The 13,348-nt window shown below is 31.1% G+C and overlaps 1 protein-coding gene and 1 long non-coding RNA gene across 2 annotated transcripts in view; one reads left to right on the top strand and one right to left on the bottom strand.

Moving 5' to 3' along the window:
• Window positions 1-207: 207 nt before the first annotated feature.
• Window positions 208-12,905, bottom strand: LOC105114411 (uncharacterized). Its single transcript, XR_840127.1, has 3 exons — window positions 12,892-12,905; window positions 11,408-11,411; window positions 208-806 (listed from the first exon to the last, which is right to left on the bottom strand). It is a non-coding gene; the product is annotated as an uncharacterized LOC105114411 (long non-coding RNA).
• Window positions 8,007-13,348, top strand: part of LOC105114412 (ABC transporter B family member 27-like) — an 8,228-nt gene continuing 2,886 nt past the window's right edge. Inside the window, exons 1-11 of the mRNA XM_011010948.1 lie at window positions 8,007-8,191; window positions 8,814-8,888; window positions 8,977-9,012; window positions 9,096-9,170; window positions 9,526-9,650; window positions 11,161-11,260; window positions 11,757-11,928; window positions 12,016-12,134; window positions 12,335-12,445; window positions 12,581-12,725; window positions 13,187-13,319. Of these exons, the coding sequence (XP_011009250.1) occupies window positions 8,105-8,191; window positions 8,814-8,888; window positions 8,977-9,012; window positions 9,096-9,170; window positions 9,526-9,650; window positions 11,161-11,260; window positions 11,757-11,928; window positions 12,016-12,134; window positions 12,335-12,445; window positions 12,581-12,725; window positions 13,187-13,319 (1,178 nt within the window). The 5' untranslated portion in view covers window positions 8,007-8,104. The remainder of the gene's footprint in view (window positions 8,192-8,813; window positions 8,889-8,976; window positions 9,013-9,095; window positions 9,171-9,525; window positions 9,651-11,160; window positions 11,261-11,756; window positions 11,929-12,015; window positions 12,135-12,334; window positions 12,446-12,580; window positions 12,726-13,186; window positions 13,320-13,348) is intronic.

Genomic DNA, 13,348 nt, shown 5'->3' with positions numbered 1-13,348 from the left:
AAAATATTAATCTAAAATAAAAAAGTATTAATTTTTTTTTAAAGTTATTATGAAACGTCAAAACAAATAATACTATTAATATATTAATGGCTGTTGTAGTTTCGAAATTACAGTACAGTACCATGGCAAAAGTTGTCGGCCACCTTGGATAGCGGTCCAGTTGATTTTTCTAAGCATCCACATAATATCATGCCACCGACAGCCATCCAAGAATAGGGCTGTTGGTCCACTCAATTCATCGCGCATGAAAGGGATCTCTTGTGATGTCAATTAATTTCATATATTGGAAAATATGACTTAACCAATCCATCGTTGCCACGTTCCTCATCTTATCTACCTCAACATCACCATCACTGCCACCCTATCCCTTATATACAGAGCTAGCTGCCCTCTTTTATCTTAGATTAGCTAGGCAGCATTAAAAGAGCTAGCGAAACACAAGAGAGGTACTATGAAGAGTCTTTCCTTGTCAGCTCTAACATCGTCGTTATTGTTGATGATGATGCTCAACACCATAAGTTGCGGTGCTAGCATTTTACTTCCGAAAATGGACGGTGACGTCCTCTTGTACTCCTCCATGGCTGATTCCAACATGGATTGGGAGTTCATGATGGATTCTGAAATTAACAGGATTCTCGTTCCCTCTACGAATGCCGGCGCCCTTGGGAGCCTAGATAGTGGTAAGCCAGTGTTTGATTGCGGCAAAGGTGAACGATACTGCGTAGCCCAAAATAAGGATGATCGGTGCCCGCCGTACAAGCGCGACTGCCCCCATAAGTAATCGAGATCTATCTCTAATATGTGGCCTTTTCTAGTCTGTTTGTTAAATTCCCTTCTTACTACTGTTAATATTATCTGTCGAATCGAGTGGGATTCGAGTTGAAGCAATAATACTCATGGTTGATTAAATTCTGCGTTGAACTTTAAATTGCGTTATTTGTGGTTGAAAACTCAATACACGGATAGAAAGAAATTATTTTCATAGAGAAGAGATAATCACAGACAAACCATTGCAGGGACCCTGGCCACCCCTGAAACTAAGAAATCATTTGAAACCTCATTGTTGGATAAATAATCCCAACTTACTGTAAGTTTCCCTACGAAGGGTAAAGGAAAAAGATCAAACTCAACTTACCGCTCCTCAGAATGATTTCATGCATCTCGTTTATTAATTATTTTCGTTATGAAAATGGGATATGGGTACATGGTTGTCTTGGCTTTTATGAATTACATAACTAATATAGCTGCTGAACTCCAAGCCATATATATTCCATGGAATCTTGGGTGCAAAATGTTTATTCTCCAAACTGATTCTAGGAATTTCACATTTATTGCTGCTGAACTCTCACATAACCTTCCAAAATAATCAAGAAATTTAACGTGGCCACCAGAAATAATGCTTCTAGAAATTCTATGAAGTTGAACTATCTCTTTAAAAAATAATTTTTTTATATAATTGTATTATTAATATAAAATATATCATTTAAAAAAATTATTTACAAACATAAAAATAAAATCTTTATCATTTTTTTACCTGAGTAAACCCAAAAAAAATTACATAGATATATGAACCCAAAATCTTTTAGATATTGATAAAGGGGTATTCCAACCATGAAAACTTATTATTATCTATATGATTAACTTAGGTATAGTGCGAGTTGAAATTTCTAAAATTGGTAATTTGAAATACTAAAATAAATTTAATTAAATTTGATAGGATAGAATATGTGGAGACTCCCGAGTTTAAATATTTTGAATTTTCGCTAGGTGGTAGTAATTTTGGACAAAAGAGAACAAATAAAAAATAAAATAAAGAAGCCACTATTTGGGGGAAAGAGTCTTGCGAGTAAGTTGAGAAATATTGAAAATTTCTTGCGATTTTGTGTTATTTTGATGAAAAAGTCTTAGTAAATTCAAGAGAAGTGGGGATTCTAGTAAGTTATATAAATTTCTTTATTTCATGTGGTTTAAGGAAATTATGGATGTAAGAGTTTGGGCAAGTTAATCAAATTCTTGTGAAATGGAAAGTTAGTTAGTGTGTAGACTCGAGGGAGGGTGTTTGAAGGAGATTTTTGGTAGGTTATGTAAACTTTATGTATTTATGGTATGTGAACATGAATGGGACGTATATATGGTTTGATTTCTTGTAGCATTGAATGTTTATGCATAATTGAAAATGTCTTAGAGATAGTAAGTAAAATAGAACTCTTATAGGAGTGATTGTTGGTGTGATGCGTAATATGTTTGGAAATCTATGTGGGTGTGGGGGGCTGTTTTGATAGCTAAAAGTGTGTAAAGTAGGTTACTGTAATATCTCTAAATATGCATGCGTAGGGCCTGTTTTCTAGCCCAAAAGTAGGTAAATATATAGGCTTCTTGGCAGCTGTGTGATTAATTGTGGGCTGCTATGGCAGCTATAAATGCGTAAAATGGTTAACCATCATGACAATTAGGAGTGTGTATAGGTGAAGGCTGTTATGGCTGAAAGAATTTAATTTGGTGTATGTGTTAAAGTTATCAAGCTAAAGGTGGGTGTGTGTGTTAATAATGTTACAGAGATTTAACATGTTCAACAATAAATTGGGGAAAATATGAAAAAATTATGATTTTTACTATAATTGGTTAAATTTCTAGTTTCAAGGAATTCGGGAAGATTTAACAAGTTAATAGTTGATAATTAAATTGGATTGATATTTTGTCTAAATTATTGGCATATAAGTGAAATTGAGTTAAATTAAGCATGCAAGTTTTACATAAAGTTGATTGATTATGTGAAAAAAAAAAACAATTTGCTATAGGTGGGAGTATGCAATACTTAGTGTGTATGATATTGCTACATGGTAAAAAAAATTCATGAGATGAGTTGTTAGTTATTGATAAAGATCCCTCTTGTCAATGTCACGAGGTGTGTTCGCGGTTGAAACTTTCAGAAAAAGAGCTTGTGTGTTAGGAGTACTGAATTTGAAATTTTAGTATATTTTTGTTAAAAATCTTATATTTTTTGTATTTTTTAGTGAATATGTTTGGAATGAGAAAGAGATGAACTTTGTGTTTAAAATGAAATAATGCATTATAGATTGAAATACGAATTAATGAGTCATGTGGTTGAAATGGGAAAGATGAATGTTATGGTTAAAAAAATAAATAAAAGGATTACATGTTGAAAGAACTATAAATGCATTAAGTAGGAATTGAAAACGAATGGAAGGATTGTTTGATATCATAGTTAGCTAATTAGATGGAGAGTATGAATACAAGTATTGAATTTAGTCAGCCATTTGAACGGAGACTAATGCGGATTATTTGGTATCATATTTGATTATTTAAATGGAGATTATAGATAAAAATATTAAATTAGTCAACTGTTTGAACTATTTATAAGAAAGACAAAAACTGATCAATAAAGATGTTATCATTTGTTATAAATGCAAGAAATTGGATCGTGTGAAGCATGATTGCACCAATATAAAAAATAAAGAAAAATTTGAAGAAAAAAAGGCAATGCAGGCAACTACTTGGAATGATGAAGATGATAGTGTTACCTTTTAAAAGATAATGACCACGACTAAGAAAAAACTAACCAATCAATGTTTAAATGACTTTTGACAATTCTGTCAAAAAAATATTGACTCGTCATATTTCATATGGAATTGTTGATAGAATTTTTGTTATTTTTTTCTCTATTCCATCATAAATTATAAATGATGAAATAGATTTTGCCTATGTTTTAATTGCTATTTACTAATTTTTCTCTAGTTTTAGAATGAACTTGGATATAGCATATTGTGAACTTTTCTATCCTTCTTCTCATTTACTTGTTTTATTTTGATAATTATTCCAATTTAAAAACTTAAAATATTGAGTGAAATTAATGAATAGTTCTATATTATTCCATTATACACCCGAGGGAGAGTATATAGATACATGTATAAGAAAAGATCCTTATCAAATAAGAATACATGTATATTAGCCTAAAAAAAGGGAAATTGAAGTCACTTTACAGAAAAAAGAAAAAAGAAAAAAAAAGAATAGACTCTAAGTTAAATTGTGAAACATTCACGAGATCAATGTTAAACTACTCAGAGAGACCATCATATTTTTAGAACTAGGTCACCTAAAGGATATGTTTGGGGGACCAAACACATGGAAGCTACGTCCACTAAATAGCATACAAAAGAAAATAAATGGCATCACTTTGATAGTATTTGGTTTCGATGACAGGACAATGCATATAATGTAATATGAGATAGTACAAGACAGAACACTATAGCATAAATTTTCATCTCTGTCTTTGGTTGATACTGGGGTACGAGACAAAACAACATACTTGATGAGACCATCTGTTTACGAGGTGGTAATTGCGGTTGAAGCAAGACGCAGGAGCTGAATGTTTGGTAAAACAACAGTATTTACTATTCATAGTCCTTGTTATTTATTTCATTGCAAAAACAGGGTTAGAAAAAGCAGCCACAACTGCTTTCACATGCTTCCCACTTATTTATGTGAGCTCTACCCGTCATGATAAATTAAATCCATGGGTTGCCCCACATAAAGTAATTTATGATACTCTATTATAATACAGATTCTTTTTTCTATATGTCAATGCGAAGCCATGAGCTTTTTTTTTTTTTTTTTTTTATAAATGATGTTTATACTATATTTGGGTTATGGTTAAATTATCGTTATTTTACTATTTTTTCAAATAAAAATTAAATTTTTATATATTAATATCAAAAATAAAAAAAAATATTATTTTAAAATATAACTACCAGCCTATCTGACCTAGTAAAATAAAATAAAATAAAATTTTTAATTTTTAATTTTAATTATATTTTATTAAAAAATTAATGTGTAACGTTATTCAATGATACTAATAATAAATTAGACAGAGATCACAATCTCGATTTTATTCTTGATAATATTTTACTTAATATTGTTGCACACTTAAAAAATCAAGAAAATTGTTTGTCGGATGTATTTCATACATGATGGAATTGTAGATAGTTTAATGAAACAATAAAAAATATTTTATATAAAATATTGTTTATTTCATGATATAATAACAGTAGTTAAATCTATAATATTTAAATTAAAAATCATCAATATTAATATATATTTTTTGAAATTATTTAGAAATCTCAATTTGAAAAATATTATTAATAAAATATATTAAACTATTTTTTATTCAATCTTAATTTTAACCATAGTTTTAACTAAAACATATATAAATATCAAACCAACCTCAACTAAAAGTATTTTTTATAAAATAATTTTTTTGAAACCATAACCATAAAAACTACTATAATACCAAACACACAAAATATATATTACATTTTAGAATTGTGAAAGCTAAAAATGCATAGAGTGGCTAAAAAATTCAAGTAGCCAAAATAATTTCATTAGTTTCTAGAAATTTTAGAATTTTGAAAATAAGTTCAACATCTTATAATATGCATGTTCTCTTTATTTTCATATTCAAGGACATATTCACAAAACATCCTTTAGCATATTATTATTCACATTTATCATCATAATATCACAACTTTCACCTCCTTCATATGTTTCTTTTCTTATAATTTATCTGATTTTAAAGTAGTTTGTAATAAAAAATATATTAATTTATAGAAAATTATAATACTTGTTTAATTTAATGGTTATGTGGTTCGTTAATTGTATAATTATTTAGTTTATAAAAGCTATGAATCCAAGAATTCATAAATGTTTAAGTTATGAGACTAAAGTCAATAAATAATCCTAGTATCTTGTTGAGTTTAATTTTAATTCATATATTATTGAGTTTAATTTAAATTTATACATGCATATGTTCTTGAATATGAAAGTGTGGTTTAATATACGCAATGGTTTTTATATACAAAGAGGGAGAACATGTATTTTATAAGATTCGATTATTTTTAAAATGATTGGCACATTACATGACTTGTCGCTATTTAATAGATGTTGTGATTTCTAAATATGGTATTCTTAAAGTTCACAATTGTAAATCATGAAATATACAAATTATATTATTTCAATAATTTTTTTAAATTGTGTTGTTCAGCCAAAATTTTAATTTACTGTGCTAATTTAAAAAAAAATATTTGTTTTTTTATATGCATTTTTTTCCTTGAAAATTCATAAAAGTTTAAAGTAAAATTTATAAATAATTTAAAATGTTTGTACAAGATTTATGATACATTTTATAAATTAAAATATTGAATTAAATTAAGTAATGAAATAAACTAAATAGGCTTATTTTTTAATCATATTTTTAATTCACCCAAAAACACTTATAAATGCTCATTTAATTATCTGAAATACAAATCTAATCTCAAAGCCATTTTCAAACAACAAATATACACAAAATCTGATGTGTTTTTTTTTTTAGATCTAGGAATTTAAATCCATGACATGATAGAATTTATGATCTTAACTTCTTCGGCTAAGCAAATTCAATGGTTACAGATTCATACAAAATTAACGGTTGAGATTGGAAAGTGCATGGCATTTTTTGAAATGTTCACGAGGATAGATTTACAGCAAAATTATATGTTTGGGTCCTTTGAATGCTTAATGGCACATACCACCAAGCTAGTCCATCTCAAACTACTTGTTTAAAAAATATGGTAACGACGATAATTTAATGTTTTTTAAAAATATATTAAAATAATTTTTTTAAAAAGAAATTATATTTTTATAATACTACAGTAAAATAAAATGAATTAAGAATATAAAAAAATTATTTAAAAAATTAAAATTTTAAAAAATATAATTTATACGGAGTTTCCAATCACAATAATGCAGAGAGAGAGAGAGAGAGAGGTGTAATAAAAAAGGGTACGCACTGTCCTTGCGTGTGCCTTTGTACATATTGTTGTCCTGTGTGCACAGAGCATAATATACTGTCCCTTGATACTTGTCCATATGTGGCGTGTGCATCCCCAGGTCGACACCCGTATAGCTCCCCCGCCCCCCAGTAGAGCCTCCGGTTCCAATTCTTCATCATCTACACACGGCGTTATTTTCCGTGCAAGCTTCAACCAAGTTGAAACTTAAGAATATAATATTTAGATGGATCAACCACACAAAAAAAAATAAAAAAATTGGTGTTTTCGTTACATTTGGTACAATACTTTACATCTAAAAATTATGATCTCATTCTTTATTTACTTTTAATTTTAAATTAAATTATATAAAAATTAAAAAAATAAATTTGATATGTTTTCATTAACCTATCAAACTCATATCCAAAGTTATAAACTGCACCAAATTAAATTAAATTATTTTATTTTATTACATAATAATTTTTTTTAATTAACCTATTAAACTTGTATTTCAAGTTATAAACTTCACAAAAATAAGTTATTTTATTTTATTATATAATAAAAAATTAATTTATAATCATCACAATACTAAATAAAATAAAAATAAAAAATAGCTAATAAAAGTATAGAAGACATATTATTAAAAGAAAATCCTAAGCATCTTGAAACATATGTCTAAAACATAACTTGTACTAACCCCCTTCTTCAACAAAATTGATTTAAGTCATGTTTTGTCGCACAAAATTTTATTTTTTTAATAAATTATTTATATAAAAAAAATTTAAATTATAATTTAAAACCCAAAGTAACTTTCCATGAATCATACCAAATGGTATTAAATTCAAATCCTACGATTAGATTTTTATATTCCATTAGTTATATTCGCAAAAATATTCTAAATCTCAATGGATTTTTATATTAAGAATGCATAAATTTGGGTGGGGGACCACAATAGCATTTCCTTGAAAAACAAATAAAAAAATAAAAACAGGTAAAAATAGACACACGCAATGGAAGTAAAGCACGTGGACTTTTTGGGTTAGCCGTTACGGTCGGAGGATAAAAAACAAATCAATATTAATTCATTAAGACCACTTAAAAATATATGTTAAAAAAATTAAAATAAACAAATAAATTTTTACGAAAACATTTACCGACCACGAAAACAATAATTAATGGTGGTTAGTAGTTTAAATAAATAACAAGCGGCAGCAACGTCAACAATAACTATAACGATAATCTTTTCTCCTCCGAGATACATTCTGAGGAGGTGGTTGTTGCTCATGGGCAAGAAACAGTACCTGGATTGGACCTCAAGATCCATTTCATCCTCGGGAAGTGAAAGAGTCTCTCTTTTGACCTCCAAAGATGTAATTTAATTTTCCTTGTATTTCTTCTATACTACAGGGTATTTCTTGAATCACTCTAGATTTTACTATTGTTATATGCATACGCTCTTACGTTTTTGATTGCCTTTATTGCTTGCTACATGCATGGGGAAGTTTTCTTCTTTTCTCTCTCTCTTTTCTTCGAGAAAAAACATAAAATATTGGTTCTTTCTTAAAATCTTTTAATTTGGCGTGGTTTTCCAGTTATTTTTTATTTTTAATTATTCATCAAGCTTCTCCTTTTTCTGAGGATTTTGAAATGCGTGTAATTTGAAATGTTACAGTTCTGTTTCGTCTTGGCTGCTTTTTTTTGTTGGGTCTTGAAACTTTCAGTTTCATCGAGGAGGGTGGTGTCGGTTCTTATCATGATCATGAGTTTTTTGATAATTTGGTCTTTGTATGGATTCCTAAAATTTTTCCATTAATCATTCATGTGGGATATGATAAAGGATAAATGGGATTTGGAATTGAAGTCTTCTGTTCTAGCCAAGTGCTTTATATGGGATTTGGAAATGAAGTCTTCTGTTCTAGCCAAGTGCTTTGGAAATTAAATATTGGCACATTAACATGAAAGATGCATTTGATTCACTTTGATTTTATGTAGGCAAAGAGGAAATCAAATGAAGGCGAGTCACCTGATGGTCCTGCAACTGACCTTGAGCTTGGAGGCGGAACAGAGGTTGTGGTTTTTCATGTTATGTCCTTGAACATTTATGTTCTCCATCTTCTTGAAGTTTTTATTAATGTTAAAAATTTGGAAAATTCAGGCCGCAAATGTTGGATTTTCTCGAGTTTTTGCGCTGGTGAGTGGCAGTTATTTCTGATTATTTCTTGGGAAAAATTGAAAAGATACGTGTTAATCTACTATCAATCTCTTATTTTACAGGCAAAACCTGATGCAGGGAAGTTGATTGTTGGCACCATTGCACTGTTGATAGCGTCCACATCCAGTCTTCTTATCGTAATCTACTTCTCTTCCATTAGTTCTGTTCGTTTAGTTGTAGCTTTACAAATCTTCTAAACAATTAACTTGTAGTTGTACCAGTATCTTGAGCTTTACAAATCTTCTAAACAATTAACTACCTGCTCTTTTCTTCTCATTTTGCTAAGATTCTCAACTCTTTAATGACTAAGCATCAGTCCTGTCTAAGGCAGTGGCATGTACAAGCAAAACATTGCAAGCTCTAAGAAGTTGAAAGAGAACTATCCTTTTGATTTTAAAATAAAACACTAGTTCAAAGTGAACTTTGACTTGTCTCTAGGCTCTTGTCCCGTTAAGATGTTTGTGCCTTCACATATTATAAGTTACGTTGCAGCCAAAATATGGTGGAATGATCATAGACATTGTGTCAAGAGATATAAAGACTCCTGAACAGCAATCGGAAGCTCTGGATGCAGTCAAGAACACCATATTATATATTGTGTTGATTGTTGTAGTTGGGTACGACAAAGCTTAACTTCCACATCATTTTATTATGTTTGATTTGCTTTGTTATCCCTTTTATAAATTTATTTGTTTCCACTTTTCATTTGTTTCCTCATTGCAGTTTTGCTTGCTTCCACAATGAAATAGGATTTGTGTTGATATGATCTTATTACGACCCTGATTGGTAGTTAAATTAGTATTTTATATGACTTGTTCCTTTTCTTTTCTTTTCCTTTCCTTTTTTTTTCTTCTAGAAAATGGCTTGTTCTTTGTTATGTACCACTTAAAAATATTTTCTTCTTCCCTTCTTCAAAATAAAGAATTTGGTGATTGCAACAGCTGTTCTTAAACATTACGATGCGTGGTTTGTTTCTAAGGTTTTCTACAGAATTTAAAGATGTAATTGTCTCAGATTTAAAGCCTTAACAGTTTGGTCTACCTGTTTGCTTCCTATTCAATGTTTGCCATGAGGCCATTAATTTGAAGCGCGGATCCTTGGTTCTGAGGTGTTCTTTTGGAAGAATCAATGATACTATACTCTAATTAATGACACATGATGAGAGTTGTTTTGAGATGCTTGGACATTGAGGCTGAACTGTGTGCCCAACAAAATGCTCCTTGAGAGAGAGAAACCCCCACCCTGCATGCCTAAGTTATCACAACAGCATTTGGAAGAGAAAATAAGAACCCATGCACATATGCTATTGTTACCAGAGAAAATAAGAGCAAAGGCACACAAGTTAGTGTATATCCTGGGAATTACAATCATGTATTATTAAGTAAATTAGTATTTTCCAAATTGTATGACATGCAGCAAGTTATTCCTTAGAAAAGCATTTATGACAAATCCGTGGTAAATGTGTAGAACCATAGGTCATTGATCAGCTTATAGTTTCCTCCCATAGCGAGGTGCAATACTAGTTGCAATACTAGCATTTATGACAACTTAGCCTGGAAGTTTGTAAATGAAGCTAAAGCCTAAAATTTCCATGAATAAATGTAATTTAACTTGTCACTTCTGCTACCTAGAAGTTTCTGCTTCGGTCAACATTAAGTCCTTGATGTGCCAATCAAGATTGTTTCATTTGGTTTTAGTAATTCTGAACACGGAGCATTATTTTTAGTGCTTAATTTGTATTTAATTTCAAGTGAAATGTTAGCTAAGACTGCCTAAGATTCCCTAAATATAGCAAAAAGTTAAAAGTGAACACCATAGATCTCGTCAGAAATTCATGCTAGTTTGTTACCTGTGACAATTTTATTTTCCTTTCCAGTTCATCTTGGCCTCTTCTCTTCTTGTTTTGGCTGCACTCAAAATTTCTATTTGCTATTGCTCTCTACAATGTTGAATCTTTTACTCTCTACAAAATAGCACTGTGATTTTACATCTTTAATTTAATTCATCATAGACACGTACTTTACCTAATCACAACATAAAAAAATGCTTCATCCAGATACCTGTTTTAGATGAGTTAGATTTCTTAAAGAGTTTACCAACCATATTTTTCCATTTCACTTGTTTTAGCTCTCTGTGCACTGCACTTCGGGCATGGTTATTTTCCTCAGCTAGTGAAAGGGTTGTAGCTCGTTTAAGAAAGGACTTATTCAGCCACCTTATCAATCAGGTGAGTCCCTTAGTCATTGAATCCACAAAACTACAAATGTCTGTTGCAACATTTTTTATTACACTAGTTCATGCAACACCGTATTTTTTATGTTGTATTACTCCATGCATGTCCCCTCTTTTATGGGAAATATGTGTGATGTGTGACCTCTCTTCGTGGGTCCGTTGAAAAGTGTTTTTATATATGCTTTTATAGTTGATGATCACTGATGCATGAACACGGTCTTTTGAACCAATAGGCTTTGATACCATGTTAACATCCACTCAGTTAAAGAGCTTAAGCTTATAGACAGATCTATAGTAATCTTAATTTTTTATTATATTTTAAAAACTATGAATTATTTGTTGAAGTATCACAGAGATGGCTGGTTATGCAGTACGGAGCTATGGAAATCATTTGCTGATACTGATTTTCAAGATTTATCTTTTTATATTCTCCTCATTATCATCCAGCCACTCAGAAACTCCTTACTTTTGACGTGGTTTTACCTCAACAGGAAATAGCCTTCTATGATGTCACTCGAACGGGGGAACTTCTCAGCAGACTGTCAGAGGACACCCAGATCATAAAAAATGCCGCAACAACCAATCTTTCTGAGGCATTCCGTAATCTAACAACTGCCTTGATTGGTGTTTTCTTCATGTTTTCATCATCATGGAAGTTAACATGTAGGTATTTCTTTATGTCGAAGGGTTTATAATTCTGCTGTTTTATCACTGTGGTATTCTGCTTATTGTATCTTTTTTCCTGGTTAGTGTTGGCTTTGGCCATAGTGCCAGTTATTTCAGTTGCAGTTAAGAAATTTGGGCGCTATCTTCGTGAACTTTCACATGCAACTCAAGGTGCAGCTGCTGTGGCCGCCTCCATAGCTGAGGTTTGTAGGAAAGAGAAATGCTTATTTTACTTGTTGTTATCCTATCTATTATTTATTCTCTCTTATGCAAAACCACATTCTCAGAATCAGTTAAAGCATTTAATATGAATATCATAAAGAAAATAACAACAAACTTGGCATTTGGTGTGGTTAGGAAGGTTCTAAATCCCTTTCTTTTCCTGAGTAAAATTGATTTTTAGGAGTCTTTTGGGGCCATTCGAACAGTTAGATCTTTCGCTCAAGAAGAATTCACAATTTCACATTATTCAGAAAAAGTTGATGAGACGCTGATGCTAGGACTCAAACAAGCAGTGAGTCTCTCTCTCTCTCTCTCTCTCTCTCTCTCTCTCTCTCTCTCTCTCTCTCTCTCTCTCCCTCTCTCCGTCTGCATGGATAGAAACTTTTTCTGAGCTTCTGTGTATTTTTTTTAATCTTTTCTACTACAGAGGATAGTTGGCCTATTTTTTGGAGGACTAAATGCAGCATCTACATTATCTGTAATTGTAGTGGTAGTTTATGGAGCATACCTGACGATAACAGGCTTCATGACCACAGGCTCTCTTACATCCTTCATTCTTTACAGCCTCACAGGTACCCTTCACTGTTCAACTGCCTGCACTGAATACTAACGCAGATCAACCACAAATTTTTGTTTCAATTAGAAACATGTTTGAAATCTTCAAGGAAAATATTTGAGAAAGTTAAATTCTGATGTTTGACCAAAATTCACAAACCACTTGCTAGAGAAACTTGTCACAATATGTGCCTTGCAATATTCTTCACAGAATGAGGAGAACTGAGTGTTAATCTAGGTAGAAAACATTGGTATGGTGCTATAAATTCTTTCTAAATCCTTAATTTTATGCAACTATCCATTATCATTCTGCCTGTGATGGTTAAATCACCTGATGCTTTATGTTAAACCAATGTTCTACGTCCAAGCTTCCATTTTTCTCAATCTCACTTAATTATTACTCAGAAAGGTGTTTGCTTCCTTGAAAGCTTCCCTTTTTTCATAAATACTCATTTTTTGCCTATCCTTCTGCCTGCAGTTGGCTCGTCTGTATCTTCTTTGTCTGGACTATATACAACTGCAATGAAAGCTGCTGGGGCAAGCAGGAGAGTGTTTCAGCTCCTGGATCGTGTCTCAAGCATGCCAAAATCTGGAGACAAGTGCCCTAGGAGGTTAGTTTATTCACGATTCAACACCTCCC

Source organism: Populus euphratica, unplaced genomic scaffold, assembly GCF_000495115.2.
Source record: "Populus euphratica unplaced genomic scaffold, PopEup_1.0 scaffold529.1, whole genome shotgun sequence".
Lineage (NCBI taxonomy): Eukaryota > Viridiplantae > Streptophyta > Magnoliopsida > Malpighiales > Salicaceae > Populus > Populus euphratica.
The sequence above is the reverse complement of the archived record's forward strand: the minus strand, read 5'-3'. Positions and strand labels throughout refer to the sequence as shown.